We start from the raw sequence: 18,416 nt of genomic DNA, 5'->3' as shown, positions 1-18,416 counted from the left end.
ATATAGGACCATCTACAGCACATTCGGCATCAGTCTGAAGAACCATTTCACCATGCAAAAAACCTTTTAATCATGCAAAGGGTTCTTTACAGAACCATTTTCTTTACTAAAGAACCCTTGAGGAACCTTCATTTTTGCTAATGCTGTACTACCTCCATGGCTTTACCCCTAGACGTGATACCAGTGAGTGTGTCTGGTTTGGGTGTCAACGTCTTCCTAAATGAATGTAAGAAACCTGAAGCACCAAATTCAAAAGGTGTTCTTTAATGACAGTATAAATGTAAAAAATAAGCAACATATATCTTTACAGTCTTTGTAAATGACACTCTTTGGTGAAGAGTTCTACCAATATCTTCTCTACATCCTCAGATTTCCTAACACTGAATGATCTAAGTGTTTAGAACTGTGTCTTACAGCCCACCCTTAACCTGAAACCCCTGAAAGTCACAAGAACTAAACTGAAATGTCTCATATCAAATTTACATAAACGTTTTTACTTAATAAGCTGTATCTGAAGACATTTTCAAAGGATTCCTTAACTGCACCTAAATCCGTACTGTGTTATATACACCCCATGCAGTACAACATAAATGAAAACACTGAAACTGACATTCTCGTTGAAGCTGCTGTAACTGGACTAAGTCTGGATATATAATGAGGTTTTGTAGGACTGAAGAGAGGAGAGGCTGGCGGCAGGGTTGCGTTGGGTTTTTAGCCCGTTAGCGCCTCGCTGAGTCCTCCAGTGACTCTCCTTCTGCGTCTACCTCCTCACAGTCTCGCAGCTCGCTCGATATGTGGATCTCAATTGTACTAGACTCTGAACCTAGCAAAACAGAATGGAGGGAGATGACTAGTTAATTTGGAAAGTGTTCATCTCTGCAGTCTAACTCAGGTTCTAGATTCTCATTGGCATGTTGCCCATATTAGGAATTCCCTACAGGGAAAAATGAGTGGTGTTTTCAAAAACTGCCATTATCTCACTATGTAGTGCACAAAAAATGTTACAGACCTGATTTGTCCTGTGAACGTTTTCCCTACGAAACGTCACCGGATCCTCTGAAGTTTGAGGTCAGTTTGTGGTCACAATGCAGGTATCGCTACACACAAATGACGTCACATGAAAGCAGGTTTGCTGTTAAACTTGTTATAAACCAGCACCAGCTACTCAAACTGCAGCCTAAAACTGCCAAAGCCTGTGAACTGCAACACTGGACAGAGCCTGCTGGTCAGTCTTACAATGTCAGTTTAGTGTGCAGCCATGTTAGCCTTTGGGTAGCATTAATTCATATTTCCACTCCTTAACAACCTCGATATTCAGAGGATCTGGCAACATTTAAGGGAAAACTGTCCATACAGCAAAGCCTTAAACATTTTTGTTGACCACAGTATGAGATTTATTCATTTTTCCCATACAGAAAACCAGCTTAGACCCGGATTTCCTTATATGGGCATGACAATTAAAATGGATAAAATGATAACTAAATGTAGAGAGATACTCTCACTGAGCATTTTATTAGGAACACCTACTTGTATCTACATTCACTGTCCATTTTATCAGCTCCACTGACCATTAAGTTTCACTCTGTAGTTCTACAGTTACAGACTGTAGTCCATCTGTTTCTCTGCATACCCTGTTCTTCAGTGGTCAGGACCCCCATGGACCCTCACAGAGCAGGTACTATTTTGGTGGTGGATCATTCTCAGCACTGCAGTAACACTGACGTGGTGGTGGTGTGTTAGCGTGTGTTGTGCTGGTGCGAGTGGATCAGACACAGCAGTGCTGGAGTTTTTAAACACTGTGTCCACTCACTGTCCACTCTATTAGACACTCCTACCTTGTCAATCCACCTTGTAGATGTAAAGTCAGAGACGATAGCTCATCTGCTGCTCCACAGTTTGTGTTGGTCATCTTCTGGACCTTCATCAGTGGTCACAGGACGCTGCCCACAGGACGCTGTTGGCTGGGTATTTTTGGTTCTCAGTCCAGCAGCGCAACACACACTAACACACCACCACCACATCAGTGTCACTGCAGTGCTGAGAATGATCCACCACCCAAATAATACCTACTCTGTGGGGGTCCTGACCATTAAAGAACTACAGTAGAACTACAGAGTGCTCGTATATGGTCAGTGGAGCTGACAAAATGGACAGTGAGTGTAGAAACAAGGTGGTGTTCCTAATAAAATGCTCAGTTTCTGGTGAATTAAAGCTAAAACTCTAAAAGGTGGTGGTAAAACAGAAACTTTCAGGTCCAACAAATGTTTTCAAATAAACTGAAAGTTCTCCCTGAAAACTGTACTGAAATTCAATTGAATTACTGAAAACAAAGAAATAACATGACGTTTACTGTACCAAACCTCTATAATCTTTAACTGTCATAACGTTTTAACTTGTTTTAATAGAAAACAGCTGTAATAAACTGTGTGACTCAGACATATAAGGTGTAGAATTAGTTTATTGTGTATTTAAGGTGTACAGTTTTACTGGGAGAACCGCGTTCATCGTCTAATTCTGACATGATGTGTTCTTCAGTGACGCCCAGCCGGTCCTTCATACTTTAGAGGAGCTGCAGGACTTTAAAGGTGCAGAGTGTAAGATTTAGAGGGATCTATTAGCAGAAATGGAACATCGTATATAAAACCATGTTTTCACTGGTGTATAATCACCTGTAATTGTGGATAGTTGTGTTTTCGTTAGCTTTCATTATTTCCATATCTACATAGCGAGCGGCTCCTCTTCAACAAAGGCCGCCATGTTGCGCCTCCATGTTTCTACAGTAGCGGACAAATCAAACACTGACTCTAGAGGGCGCCTTTTGTGTTTTAGCGCTGAATTTGGTGGCGCTGTAGCTCCGGTTGGAAGAAGGAAAGAAGAAAGAAGAAGGATCAGTGGTTGCTGCCGGTGCTGCTGACCATTATGTGTTGTGAGAAGTTTGAGAACCCAAACTGACAAATGGAGGATCAGACTTATTACTTGGAACAAGAAAAAGCGAGAGAGGGTGAATCCTCACCATTAAAGAAGAGGAAACATGAAGAAAACATGTAGGTTGTACTACACGCTTGGAAAGGGAGGAGTGAGGGAGGCACAGTCAGTTGGTTGCAGTCTGCAACCTCACCACTAGATGCCACCAAATCTTACACACTGCACCTTTAAGGCAAAGTCTGATTATTGTAGGTGTAGAAAGTCACCACATCTTCACAAAACGAGTACAATCTAAATTAAAAGATTAAAATATGCATGTAACCCATATCAATGTGAACATATCTGCAGTAATTTGCATAAGCAAATATTTTGGTGACTTTCTATAACCACAGCACATCAGTTTACTACCCACAAAGTTTTGCAGACAGTTTTGTATTGATGGCGGTGCAACCAAAAAAATAAATAAATAAAATAAAAACCTTTGAAAAATAAAAAAGCTGTGCTGATTACACATCATTACACATCTGCTGCAGGACTATGAATGTTCCCATTTAGGCCTGGACACACTAAGCCTTGTTTACTCTGATGTTTGACGACAAGTCTCACTGACGGCTCATCACTGAAAAGATTTACAAACACGAGCGCATGTTAAATAGGGAATTACAGCAGATGTAATGTCATCATTTCCCAAACTAACAGTATAAATTTATGGGGAAAAATGTGAATCATGAAAATAGTCAAAAATGCCCTGAGTTGATTATGACCACCTCTAGTTTAGCACGTTTATGATATTTATGATCGTCTTTCTCTTCCAGTTCCAGTGTTACTGAGCAGGAATCTGCTTTTTCACAGTGAAAAGCACAGACTATACGCTTTCATGAATGTAGCTCATACGTCTGTGTGAAATATCGTCCAAATACGCTTTTATATTTGGTCCCTTATAAGAGTCTCGGGATGATAAGCAGCTTTGGAGTGGTTTTTGTCACGAGACTCCGAGAAAAAGACGGATTTGTCACGTCTGCTTAGTGTATCCAGGCTTTTAGGAGAAAATAGCACAACGCTGATGAACAGCTTTTCAACTGAAACACCATATAAAAGCATTTCTGTATAAAAGACAGCTTCACACTAACAGGCTAAACATGAATATGGAAAAAATCACCTGGTTATTTTGGCTTCTTCGTTTCTGGCAACAGTTTCTTTTTCACTTATGTTGAAATAAAACGCCAAAACAACAACATATGCACAAGATAAGTCTTTTTTGACTTATCTTGAAAATATGATGCGTCATACGGCTTAGATGGTTGGTGTACTTCAATGTAGATAACTAAGAAATTCCAATACTAAAAATTTCAAGATAATGTCAAAATTGTGAGAAAATAAGCCATTATTTTAAAATACTGTAAAAATTTTCAAATAATACGTCGACTTTTTTGATACTGCTGCCAAAAACAGCCTTCACTAACTTGCCCTTCTTAACACCTACATCTAAACCCTTTGCTAAAAAACGCCACACGTCTAGTTCTCTTGGAAGAGAAGCATTGTCCTTATGTTTTTTTTACATCATTTTATATTTTATCTTTTTTTTTTTGAAAGCACAGCAATGTTTACTCTTCTCTAACTGAGCTTGTTCAAATTGGATGAGTTAAAAGCACCATATCATCAAGCAGACCTTGTACTGAAGGAGATCTAAGGGCAGAATTGCAGAACGTCTGTACTGGATCAGTTTGGCCCTCCAGAAAGATCTAAAACAAACCCAGTGGACCTTCATATTCAGATATGGTGCTACACATATTTGGAGTGAGCAGTTTGATCAGGACAGTCCTCTAGACCTCAGAGAGCAGCTATGTGAACAGGGAAATAGGGGGGAGGGGGGTCCCAGTAAGTTCACCAGCCCATGTAGACGGGTGAGCCGTGGCTGTCTAGCCGCAGGACGTTACCTTCAGACAAGACGCTGACGGCATCGGACGGCTGGTGGTGTCCGTTTCCCGTCAGCTTCTTGCCCTCCTGAACGTGGCTCTGGTACAGCAGCGTGGAGGCCACCATGGTGTTGTAGCCTCCGGCCGTCACCAGCGAGGTCGAGGCCGAGTCCCAGGCCAGCTCCCGCCGCGGCTGCAGGCTCAGATCCACGTCCAGCCCTGTCCAGCCGTGGAAGGCCAGCGTGTTGAGAAAAGCCTGCATGGGGTTCAGGATGCCCTGCGGAAACACAACCAGCAGAGCTGTGGGACCGTGAAGAATTGCACTGCACAGGTTTACATCCTGGCAAAGTAAATCATCTTAATCTAGTCAAAATATCTGATACTGCTAATATTGAATATTTCTCATATCTAATATTTCTCATATCTGATATTTTTAATCAAATATTTAAATACTAAATAAAATGACCATATTTGTGTTGTAGTCATGGCGACCCCTGGTTCCTATCACCACCACTGTAAGGAAATCTGAACCATTTCGCAGCAAACCACTCTGAATCTCTCTGTTTACATCTCAAGGATTGTATTATACACAAAATTAGAAAAAATCCCCTTTAAGCATTTGAATTTGTGTAAATAAGAGGCACATTAAAACCCAAAACACTGCACCGTTCTGCTACAGTTTTCAGGTTGAAAGACATTTCACTGAAACAGTGTGAAACGGTGTGCAGTGAGATTTGAGGTACGTTTTCTCTGGTTTGATGGGCGTGCCAGAGGTGTTACCCAATCAGCAGTGACTTGTATATAAACCCTGCTGTATTAAAGAGGCAGCGCACACAAAGGATTACAATAAAGCCCTCTACAAATGCGGCTGCTGCAGCTTGGTGTACTTAACTATGGAGGACGTTAGAAGACGTAGAAGAATTAAAAGCCCGTATTTAAACCCATTTCATCAGGCTCTGAAAATTCTTTGAAAGGAATTCGTTCAGCTGCTGCAGTTACAATGTTCACGTAACACAACACTGTTCGCCACCGTTGTCATTTAAATAAATGTTTTGGTACTAAATCTGATCCAATCAGATTTCAGAACCAGAACTGCTTTTGTGTGCTGAATTTAAATGAACCCAGGCTGCCAGACGGGACCCACCATGATGAACCAGGTGATGAGAGCTGCGTTACGTATGTTCTTCAGCTCGCTGGCTTTAATGTCTGTTTGCATCTCCAGATAAAAGAGCAGACTCTCGTTGATGAGGTTGGGCAGCCAGCTAACAGGAGAGAGACAGAAATGAGACACTCATATCTTTTTGAATGGAGTCTTTGGCAAAGCAGAGGCCTTTAGAGTCCATCCACAGAAGTGTGCGTGGGTGGAGAACTAGAACGTAAACATTACAGACAATATCGACTGTAAAGGTCTCACCAAATGAAGAAGACCAGGAGGATTTTGAAGAAGCGGATTTTGATCTCGGTTCCGAGGCGCCGTTCGTTCTCCGTGTAGATCCCCTGCCGGCCCTTCAAGAGTGATGTAACTGTGGAGAAACAACAGGAGCTGTAATCGCTATCGGCGTGACGGGCCTTTGATCACAGCGCTGTGGTCTAACGCAGATGACAGAGGGCTCTGTATGCAGCGTGGCTGGTCTCACCACTGTCCAGTCAAATCTCAGAGCTGCAGTTACCGATACTGACTGAACTGTAAAGCCTCTTCTGAAGCTCTCCGAGATCAAACCCAGGAGGAAAAGAACGCTTACTTAGTAATTACATCATCAGGTGTCCCTTAATGGAAGGGAGATGCTAATGAGGTAACTAATGGAAGCTAGTAGCCGAAATTTTAAGACATTTAGGAAGTCATGACTCTGTTTCGGAGTGTTTGGAAGAAAGAGCAAAACCATGTGGCGTATTAAGTGTGGATACGATATTCATTTACATTAACTGGGTATTTGAACAGAGATGTGTAGAGTACTGCATTAACAGTGTCGTTAATGGGGCTCCCAAGTGGCGCAACCATAGATATACATACCGAAATGCCACATTGTCTGTTGTTCTCTATGTGAGGCGATACATCTGCGCGTCCGCCATGTTGGAGAGGTCAAGATCCACTTGTGAACAGATTCACTTGTATTGAGAGACGAAGAGTCTCAGGATTAAATCAGCCACAACTTCCTTATTACTCAACCGATTTTCACCACATTTGTTTTCTTATAATCCTGAGATATAGATTACACAGCCTGCTCGGATCTGCTCTCGGTAGCTTTTATTACTTTAATAACTGATCGTGATGATTAGCCGTCCGGACCAGCAGGAGAGTATTCAGTCTGGACCTGAGGTGAGTTTAGCGCTCCAGTAAAAACACAATCAGCAAATCCATCAATGTGTGAATCACTTCCAATCTTTAAACACAGAAGGACGAAGCTGAATTTGGCTTCCTATTCGCCAGCTTCTTGTTTGATTTTTCCTGTTCCACCTTAAATGGTGCAGCAGTCACTTTCTAGCGTCTGAAGCTGCACCATTTAAGGTGGAATGGGAAAATGCGAACAAGAAGCTGGCTGATGCACCATTTAAGGTGGAATGGGAAAATTGGAACAAGAAGCTGGCTGATGCACCATTTAAGGTGGAGTGGGAAAATTTCTATGGCTCTGTTCTTCTGTTTTTGGATTCTTTTGGTCTAAAATAAAACACCAAAGCTCTAAAGTGAGAGATGTGAGCAGCAGTGAAACGGTCCAGCACAACAGAATGAAATTAAAACCCAAGAAAGGAATTACGAACTTGATGTGAATTACAAATCCATCAAAATGCTTCAGTACATGTAACTGAACAAATGGAAGTTACTGCCTCTGTATACAGATGAATTTAAAGTTAGCCATTTTTAAAGTGGAGAACTGCAGAGAAAGCAGCAACACAAGCAGCTGATACTGTGTCTCATGCTTAGCCGAATGAACATGTCTGTGTGGAGCTGTATATGGAAATATTTCAGTCTAAATAAATCAATAAATCAACCCAACCATAGTACCTTTACAGGGCAAGGAAAAACTTCGAAAGGAAGTAATTGGAGATTTTTTTTTCACTTGTCAAGTATAATCACGTCAAGTCTTTGGACCAGTTTTGTTGGTCCATTCATCATGAAATTATGTCAAAAAATTAAAAACAACAAAAATAAAGATACAAGATTTTGTCCCAACAGCAACTATATTGTCTTGTAGGGCTATTTAACTACTGTTTGTTTAAAAATGCTCATTTTCAATAGCAGAAATCCCTAATTGGCCCCATCAATCCTCCAATTGCACGGGTTTGTTGGGTGTGTAGTTGTGGGGTCAACTCACCTGCAGCCACAGTGCGAGTGAACAGGATGGGGTTAACCAGGAGGACCAGCAGCAAAGGGGCGTAGGTGGTGACATAGTGTGGGATTGCGTGCTGAAGGCCGTTTTCACAGCTGTGAACAACAGATCAGATGAGGGAGCTGATATCAGGACAGGAGAACTAATATCAGAATAAAGTAGTTAATGGTATCACTTTACTGTAGGATACTGTTCTTAAGGCTACATGACACCTACATAAGCTTGTCATGAGAACTGACTTAACCATACATAAATGTTTATAAATGCTTATTCCAAAAGGCATCATTCGCTATTAAGGTTACATTTGCCAATTTTGATCAAAGTTAGCTAACGTAGCCTTTATGACAGATGATGCCTGTTGGAATAAGCCTTTATAAACATTTATGAAGTGTTTTGTCAGTTATCATAACAAGATTATGTAGGTGTCATGTAGCCTTATGAACAGTACCCTACAGTAAAGTGTTACCAAGTTAACATTGGGACAGGAGAGCTAACAGAGTTATAGAATACAATGAGTCGTACTGAAGTGCTCAGTGACTTTACTTTCCACCTTTGCCACAAGACAGTTTTCGGCCCTGCTGGATCTGCCCTGGTCAACTATGAGTACTATACAGTTCCCAACTGCCTCTGGAAGCAACACCAGCACAAGAACTGTGTGTCACAAAATGTATTTCTATGGCTGAACAGCTGCACACAAGCCTAATATCACTGTACTCAACACCAACCGTCAGATGGAGTGGAGTAAAGCACCACCACTGGACTCTGGAGCAGTGGAAACGTATTCTGTGGAGTGATGAATCAGCTCCTCTATCTGTCAGTCTGATGGACGAGTCTGGGTTTGGCGAATGCCAGGAGAACGTTACCTGCCTGACTGCACTGTGCCAGCTGTAGAGTTTGGTGGAGGAGGGATGATGATATGGGGCTGTTTTCAGGGGTTGGTCTAGAACCCTCAGTTCCAGTGAAGGGAAATCTTAATGCTTCAGCAGAACAAGACATTTTGGACAATCTTACACTTCCAACTTTGTGGAACAGTTTGGGGAAGAACCTTTCCTGTTCCAGCATGACTGAGCCCCAGTGCACAGAGCAGCTCCATAAAGGCCTGACTGGGTGAGTTTGGTGTGGAAGAACTTGACTGGCCCTCACAGAGCCCTGACCTCAACCCCATCAAACACCTTTGGGATGAACTAGAATGGAGACTGTGAGCCAGACCCTCTCGTCCAACATCAGTGTCTGACCTCACAAATGCTCTTCTGGATGAATGGGCAGAAATTCCCACAGACTCTCCAACATCTTGTAGAAGCTTCCCAGAAGAGTGGAAGCTGTTAGAGCTGCAAAGGGGGATCAACTCCATATGAATGCCTATGGGTTTAGAATGGGATTCATAAACGCTCCTGTGGGTGTGATGTGTAGGTGTCCCAATACTTTTGTCCATATTGTGTATGTGCAGGACCTGATAGCACCGTGATCTGAGCTCTTTAGCGTGCAGTAGAAGTGAAAAAGCCATTGTCTGTACCTGGAGATGGAGGGGTAGTAGAGCATGGCCACGCCTTCCACACAGAGCAGCACAGCCAGCCCCCAGGTGATCATGTGATACAGCACGATGGTGCTTGAGGAAGTCACGGTGCAGTCATGAAAGAGAGAGAGAGAGAGAGAGAGAGAGAGAGAGAGGCCATTCAGCCTTTAGCGGAGATGAACACAGCGCCTCCTTCGCCTTGTTGTTCAGTACAAAGAACCATTGTGGAGCAAAGAACCGTTTCTTACAGACTCAGTGGTGTAATTTAATTTTAGGCAGGGACCCCAAACCTGCCTAAAAACAAAATCATCATTTTCACCACCCAAAAACTATATTATAGTTAATTAATAGAGAAAGGATGAACTATTAGTAGTGCTGTTTTTGGTATTTATTCTGATAAAATTCATTTTTTTTTCCCAATCACATCACAGAATCACAATGTCAGGGCATATTTAAGTTAATGACCTCATACTTTAATAAACTTAATATGTTTGCATTAATAAAGTTGCAAACCTTTGACATATTTTTACATCTGCTAAGCTGGTCAGCCTCTCTAGTGAGGTCATCAGTCTTTAAATTACTCACTAATTGTTATAAACTATTCAGTATCTACTATAAATTATTCAGTATTTATTATTGATTATTCAGTAACTACTATTAGTTATCAGTAACTGTTATAAATTCAGTGTCTATTTATCAGTAACTACAGTGAATTATTCAGCAATTACTATAAATGTATTAGTATCTACAAGTAATAACTCAGTATCTACATTAAATAACTGAGTAACAATTAGTATTTTTTAGTATCTACTACAAATCACCAGTAACTACTATAAAAGCAGTTTTTATTTCAAATCATTCAGTAACTACTATGAATTTATTCAGTATCTACTATCAATTATTCAATATCTCTTAATAATTATTCAGAAACTACCATATATTATTCAGTATCTACTACAAATTATCCAGTAATTCTTATTAATTATTCGCAACTATTTTTTGAGACCCACCTCTTTGTAAATTTTGGCTGTGAAAACTCTCAGATGGCAGTTCGAGCTCCTGTACAGACCTGATCCCCGCAGATCGCTTGACCACTAAGAAGACGTCCACTGCATAGCAGAACATCCACCAGAAGGAGGCGCTGAAGAACAACTGGATCCACATCTGGTGGAGATTATAAAAGCTTGTATTGAGCTCAGTTCATAGTAAAGAGAGAGAAACGTTCAGTCTGCTGAAACACACAGCCTACATACACTAACATATACACACTTCAGAAAGAGGGTTCTTAAAGGGTTCTTAAGTAAAGAAAATGGCTCTACATAGAACCATGAACACTCAAAGAACCCTTTGCATGATTAAAGGGTTCTTTGCATCATGAAATGGTTCTTCAGATTGATGGAGATAGATGGTTCTATATAGAACCTTTTTGGAAAGGGTTCAATATAGCACCAAAAAGGTTTTTTATTGTCACAGACTTGACATCGTAACAATAGAAGAACTCTTTTTGGTGCCATACAGAACCCTTTCCAAAGAGGTTCTAGATAGAACCATTTTCTTTACTGAAAAACCCTTGAAGAATCACCATTTTAAAGAGTGTACATAATTTACACCGGTCAGGCGTAACATTCTGACCACCTCCTTGTTTCTACGCTCATTGTCCATTTTATCAGCTCCACTTACTATATAGGTGCACTTTGTAGTTCTACAGTTACAGACTGTAGTCCATCTGTTTCTCTGATACTTTGTTAGCCCCCTTTTACCCTGTTCTTCAGTGGTCAGGACCCCCATGGGGTCACAGAGCAGGTACTATTTGGGTGGTGGGTCATTCTCAGCACTGCAGTAACACTGATGTGGTGGTGGTGTGTTAGTGTGTGTTGTGCTGGTCTGAGTGGATCAGACACAGCAGTGCTGCTGGAGTTTTTAAACACTGTGTCCACTCACTGTCCACGCTATTAGACTCTCCTACCTTGTCAATCCACCTTGTAGATGTAAAGTCAGAGACGATAGCTCATCTGCTGCTCCACAGTTTGTGTTGGTCATCCTCTGGACCTTCATCAGTGGTCACAGGACGCTGCCCACAGGACGCTGTTGGCTGGATATTTTTGGTTGGTGGACTATTCTCAGTCCAGCAGCGACACTGAGGTGTTTAAAAACTCCAGCAGCACTGCTGTGTCTGATCCACTCAGACCAGCACAACACACACAAACACACCACCACCACGTCAGTGTTACTGCAGTGCTGAGAATGATCCACCACCCAAATAGTACCTGCTCTGTGAGGGTCCATGGGGGTCCTGACCACTGAAGAACAGGGTAAAAGGGGGCTAACAAAGTATCAGAGAAACAGATGGACTACAGTCTGTAACTGTAGAACTACAAAGTGCACCTATATAGTAAGTGGAGCTGATAAAATGGACAATGAGTGTAGAAACAAGGAGGTGGTCAGAATGTTATGCCTGATCAGTGTGTACCAGCCTGTTGCGGTGATTTCTATGAGAGACTAAGTAGTAGTTTATCATGACCGTTAGTGAAGAATGCTTCTGTAATGGCTTTTTTCTTAGTGACTAATTTAACTACCAACACAAATGTGGTACAGATTGAAAGTTCAGGATCTGTGTTTTCCACATGCTTGTTTCAGTGAGCTGTGAGTCAGAAAACAATGTAAAGTTACAGCTTTATTTCTTATTACCGTCGGTGCTAAAGGGTAAGAAACCCTTCACAGACGTTTTAATTGAAAAATAATAGTGAAAATGTGTGTATTTGAGTGGAACATAGACGTACAGCGCTGCCCACACAGAAGACCTCTGGCCAGACCTCGCTGCTGTTGGCTGTGGAGATGTCCCCTATGAGGCTGGGCAGGCCGAGCCAGACGGATGATCTAATGATGATTCCTGCACAAACACCACAGTACAGTTACTGAACACAGTAGCAAAAGCTTTTACACTGTAGCCTCTCTTTGCCGGCCCCCTGCTGGTGGAATGGAAATCAACCTGAACATTAATTAATTTAAATCAATAAAATATTTTCTACTGTAACTCTGCTATCAGATGAACTAGGACACAGCTGGATCTCTGTGTGAGATGTTGAGCTGCTGGCGAGCAATGAGGGGTGAAAGGGAAGGGCTGAAACCTCCTGCTGTGAAAACAATCCACACTTCTCCGTAAAGAGTTTCCATTCAAACATGCTGCAAATTTGAAGCCAATTTCCAAAATGTTGGAAGAAGAAAATGTGTATTAATCAACTGCGCTTATGTGCAAATTCCTGAAGAAAACTGCACGAAGAGAAGAAGATTTGAACACTGAGTGGAGTGGGCAGTGGCCTTTAAAGAGGGCTGAAGTCACTGTCCTGCTTCACCGTCCTTCGTCCACTGAACCCCTGTGAATGTCAATAGAGATGTAGCACTGATAGATCTGTCTCAGTTTGCTGCCGCATTAAATTGTGTGTTCAAAACAGTGACGGCACCATCGCCGATGCACTAATTTGATGTACTGTTTAGTATGATTTATGCAGTTTGAGATGCAGATGATGATTTTCATAGCAGCAAAGCGTCATCTGTTACTGTTTCCATCACCGTTTATTACATTTCTCCTTTATTGATAAACCAATTTGTCCACTTAACCCAAACATAAAACCATTTTTTGACAATATTTAGACAAATTTTCCAAATTTTGGCTTTTCTATCCATTTTTGTGTTTTCAAAATTTGCATTTGGGTCATTCTACAGAAACGTCCACTTTTCTATCTGTCCATAGGAGTCACTGGTGTTACTGATCCTCATTGGTGTTACACATAATAAAGGAACACCAGAGATATTTTTAATGAACAGTGTATTTTACTAAACGGCTGCTACAGACCATCAAACCACATGTTGTCAATCATGGAATATCCACTAAAATATGTAATTTAATCCATTTGTATTCTATTTTTTCACAGTTACCTCATAATAAAGTCAGTCACACCAGTGACTTCAGCTAAAAGCTTCATATGAAATCATGAGCTAAATGAGAAAATCTCTGATAACTGAAAGACTCAGTGGACTCACCATGAGCTTTTCTTCATAGATCCTCAGAAAACAGGTGAAAGGAAGTCGAGTGATGTCATCAGTGGGACTTTTATTTCAAAATAAGAGATTTTTTCGTTACGCAGTAACACCAGTGACACGACTCCTGGGGACAACAGCTTTCATTATATATTTTATAATATTTATTAGCCATTTGTTTTCTTTGTCATTTAACTCATATATTTCATAGTCATGTACAGATTATTGCAGTAAAAAGTGCAGAAAAAACGCTTTTTTTTCTTCAAAATATGGCCTCAGCCTTCACACACGACTGTGGGGACGAGCTCTTCTGTGGTGCCTGGAGTTCTACATTTAACTGATTTAAAAGCCAATATTGCTCAATTGAGGCTCAAGAAGGTGTAACTGTTAAAATAACTTATTGTTGTATTTTAAAAATATAAATAAATTGTAACCCTAACATGTTTTTAAGTGTAATATATCTGTAAATGCTAGTGACACAGAAATGGACGTTTGTGTAGAATGACCCATTTGCCAGTACACTGAAAATCCAAACACGGTTTCATAAAAGTGGACTATGAAGACGAAAATCCAGCTGTCTTCCAGTTTTATGGAAAATAGTTACTGGCTGCTGTGAAAAGTGATTAACTTCAGGTGAAACACTGGAATCACAGATATCACACGTTTCAGATTTGTACTGTAAGGTTGTTTCGCACCGCATCTCTTAATTTCTGAAAATGCTCCTCACTGCTGCAGGTTGGGGATAATGCCTGTTTACATAAACTCATAACAGTGGCATGAATAGAGCACAGCAAGGTCAAACAGCCTTAAAAAACAATCCCCATCCATTAAAATATCTGTCAGATTGGTCTGGGTGGTTCTGATCTCTTTTTGGTTTGTTTGTTTGTTTGTGGTGGGGTTTTCATCAACTTTTTTATTTGGAATAACTGACATGAGGATAGACACTGTCCAGTGGTAACGAATACACAGTGCAGTAAGTGTACATACAACAGAATACTACTGAAAAAACACACTGGTCAGGCATAACATTCTGACCACCTCCTTGTTTCTACACTCATTGTCCATTTTATCAGCTCCACTTACTATATAGGTGCACTTTGTAGTTCTACAGTTACAGACTGTAGTCCATCTGTTTCTCTGCATACTTTGTTAGCCCCCTGTTCTTCAGTGGTCAGGACCCCCATGGACCCTCACAGAGCAGGTACTATTTGGGTGGTGGATCATTCTCAGCACTGCAGTAACACTGACATGGTGGTGGTGTGTTAGTGTGTGTTGTGCTGGTCTGAGTGGATCAGACACAGCAGTGCTGCTGGAGTTTTTAAACACCTCAGTGTCACTGCTGGACTGAGAATAGTCCACCAACCAAAAACATCCAGCCAACAGTGTCCTGTGGGCAGCGTCCTGTGACCACTGATGAAGGACTAGAGGATGACCAACACAAACTATGCAGCAGCAGATGAGCTATCGTCTCTGACTTTACATCTACAAGGTAGGAGTGTCTAATAGAGTGGACAGTGAGTGGACACAGTGTTTAAAAACTCCAGCAGCACTGCTGTCTGATCCACTCAGACCAGCACAACACACACTAACACACCAGTGTAAGAATGTTCTTAAATGCAGTTCTCAAAAAAAACTTAAGAAGTTCTCAGATTGTCATGCCTCACTTCATTCAGAACTCCAACTCCAGACTCTCAACCATCCACCTATCCACGCTCCCGTTCCCCTGATTATTGATTGTTGTCACCTGTCTTAGTGCCTATATAACCTGTCTGTGTCCGAAGCCTCAGTGTGAAGTTGTTTCAGTCTGCTGTGCATCACCAAGCCTTTACTTCAGTGTTTGACCTCCTGGTTTGTCTTCTTGCTCGTTTTCTAGACTGACCCCTTTCTAACTCTGTTTTCTCTTAGATGTAGAGAACTTTAGCTCATGTTCTCTCGTTTTGATTTAGCTTAGCCTGCATTGCCCCGTTTGCCTGTGTATGGACCCTCGCCTGTTTCTGTACTACGATTCTGGATTAGCCCATATTAAACGCTTTAACCACAGCCTGCTCTTTCAGCCATCACACAGATATTCTCGTAAAATAATCTTACTTATTGTTCTAAGATTTTCTTAAGAAAATCCTCATTGTTTTCCTATGTAGGCTACGTCGTTTTCAACCCGTACCATAAAGATACGGTTTGAATTTGTATTAACGGTCATTTCCGTTATTAGTTTAATCCACATAGAGGAGCAAAATGGAGGAAAAACACCAGACCAAGCATTTAAAGAAGATTTAGCTAACAAGATCTAGAGAGGATGGAGGAAGAAACAGCCAAGAGGAAAAAAATCCTCCTTAGAAATTACGATAGTTTTGGGGTGACGGCGGAAAGCGAGAGACGAGGATGAGCAGGAGCAGATAAATCGATGAATTTAGATGCTCACCTTGTCAACCCTCACAGCGTAAGACGAGTGTGAGTCTGTCGTGAGGTTAACATAATATTTTCAAATAGTTGTGTTAGGATAGTTTTTAGAATTACACTTAAAATTAAAGTTAAGAAAAGAAAGTAAAATCATTCTTAAGAAGTTATTTGAAGCATTCAATTTCTTCATAACTTATTTCTTCAGAATGAAAACACATTTAAGAAGATCTTCTTCCTTAAGACACTTTCGTGAGTCCGGCCCCTGAATTGCAATGTTTAATTCAGTCAAAGACTGGATTTCTATCAGTAGAACTCTCCCAGATCCAGATTAAGACCAAGCCTAGCCTGAGAAAGCTTTTCAGTAGTATTTCACCAAGTGTGCAGGAACCAGACTGTTAAAAACAGATAGAATTGAGAAGAGCAGCGTGGAGCATCTTCCTCACCTACACATCCCAAGATGTCGCAGATGCTGATGATGAAGAGGATCCTGGACGATGAGGCCGGTTTGGGGAGCGGGTACTGGCCGAGCCGTCTGTAGCCCCTCCGCTTGGGCAGGATCTGCAGGACGGAGAAGAGGAGGCTGACGCTGGCGCTGCCGATGCAGATGGCGCCGAAGAAGACGGGCTGGAAGTTCACGATGAAGTCGGTGGCGGCGTCTCGGTTGGGGCAGCAGAACGTCTCCAGACGCGGTGAGGCCATGCTGGAGGAGAGGACGGGAGAGCGAAGGGACGTTCATTCATTTGGCATGGTCAGAGCATGAACAGGAGGATCACGGGTTGGGCCGTCATGTGCTTCTGCTTAATCCCCCTCCAGCCACGGCCTGAACCGTGCCGCGATTGTAAGAGGCGCTCCAAGAATGCAGCCTGGCATTTCCCCTTCCCTCTAATGCTGCTCAAATGCTGCTTTTTTGGTAGGGATCATTGATATTCACTTTGTTTGAAGACCTATGTAAGGACACATGCATAAGCAGTGAATAACATAATTATAAAGAAACACTGGAGCATTTATGACCAGCTTTTGCCAGTTTTCACAAGCTGACAAGAGGTAAATGATGTTACATTGACATAAACTGATGTGATGGACATTTGTTCTGTTTATGAAATTGTTTTGAAGCATCATTGGAGCTTATGAGGCAGAAGTCATGTTAAAAGGCCTCAGTTCTATCTATTACATATTTCTACTTCAGTTAAACTGAGTATATTTCTGTTAAGGAGACCATTTACATGTGAAAATGCTCATCATAGTAATATAATAACTGTAATAACTCAGCACATACTTTTGATGCTTACAGCAACTACTTTTGTACATTTGTACTCCACTAGTACTTTTATCAGGGCTGTTTCGACATTTGGAGGCTTTAAGTGACATATTACTATTATTTGCTATCCAGAACCACCAGTGAACCTACACAAGTCTTCTGAGTTTATATGGAATGTTGATGATGGAAAATAGTGGAAAATCTGAAATAATAAGTTTTCTTTGGGGACTATTTTGCCTCACAGCACCCTGCATGTATCCCTCCACCATGAATGGAGTTTAAGTTCTCAAAACTATCATAAAACAGTGTCTCAGTCATCAGGCAGTGAATTCATAACCATCTCATCTAGTAACTTTCTGTGAGGGAGCTTTTAGAGGTGGACGTCTGGTTCCTATCACCACCACTGTGAACAGTTCTGACTCGGTAAGTTTCTCTAGAACAGAGCGTTTCACACCAAACCACTCTGAACCGCTCTGTTTACATCTTAACCATCAATTTATGAAAATGTGATGGAATTCCCCTCTAAGTGGGAGAACATCAAAATTTCAGATCTAATGTTCTTAACTGGGCCTTACAAGTTCCATTACTTGTGAATGATGCTTCTTAACAGTGTTATAAATACATGTACAGCATCATTTACTTCATAAATGATGTCATATTGTGAAAACTGGCATCAGCTGTTCATAAATATTCAGGTATTATGTCCAAAAGAGACCATTGAAAATCACAACACCTAGAATTTATAAGCTGTTCCGCAAGAAGCCCAGTCATAAGCATAAGCCCCTCCCTGCCCACTTTACTCTGATAGGCTGCCCCCAGATGCCTCGTCTCGATAATTGAGAGGTAATTTCATGTAAAGATGATAAAGATGCTCTGTAGAGACTGAGGGGCGAATCGACCTCACAGCTTTACACTTACATTCACTTTTTTACACCATCATTTTTACAACCCTTTACGGAGATAAAGTCAGTATGACCTCACGCTGCTTTGTCATAGTTTGATTTTTAACCATCTAAAACTGACCAGAAGAACGCTGGACATGC

General features: G+C 41.3%; 1 protein-coding gene across 1 annotated transcript; it reads right to left on the bottom strand.

Annotated features, from left to right (window-relative positions):
* Nucleotides 1–248: 248 nt before the first annotated feature.
* Nucleotides 249–17,054, bottom strand: gpr143 (G protein-coupled receptor 143). The gene is made up of 9 exons (XM_036572980.1): nucleotides 16,559–17,054; nucleotides 12,461–12,570; nucleotides 10,750–10,844; nucleotides 9,681–9,773; nucleotides 8,153–8,262; nucleotides 6,256–6,364; nucleotides 5,986–6,103; nucleotides 4,863–5,118; nucleotides 249–823 (listed from the first exon to the last, which is right to left on the bottom strand). Exons 1-9 carry the CDS (start codon nucleotides 16,812–16,814, stop codon nucleotides 720–722), a joined length of 1,251 nt encoding a protein of 416 aa, XP_036428873.1. The 5' UTR covers nucleotides 16,815–17,054; the 3' UTR covers nucleotides 249–719.
* Nucleotides 17,055–18,416: the final 1,362 nt, after the last annotated feature.

The sequence above is a fragment of the Colossoma macropomum genome, unplaced genomic scaffold (assembly GCF_904425465.1).
Source record: "Colossoma macropomum unplaced genomic scaffold, Colossoma_macropomum, whole genome shotgun sequence".
Classification (NCBI taxonomy): Eukaryota; Metazoa; Chordata; class Actinopteri; order Characiformes; family Serrasalmidae; genus Colossoma; species Colossoma macropomum.
Note: the sequence above shows the minus strand (reverse complement) of the source record. Positions and strands in the feature narration are given on the sequence as shown.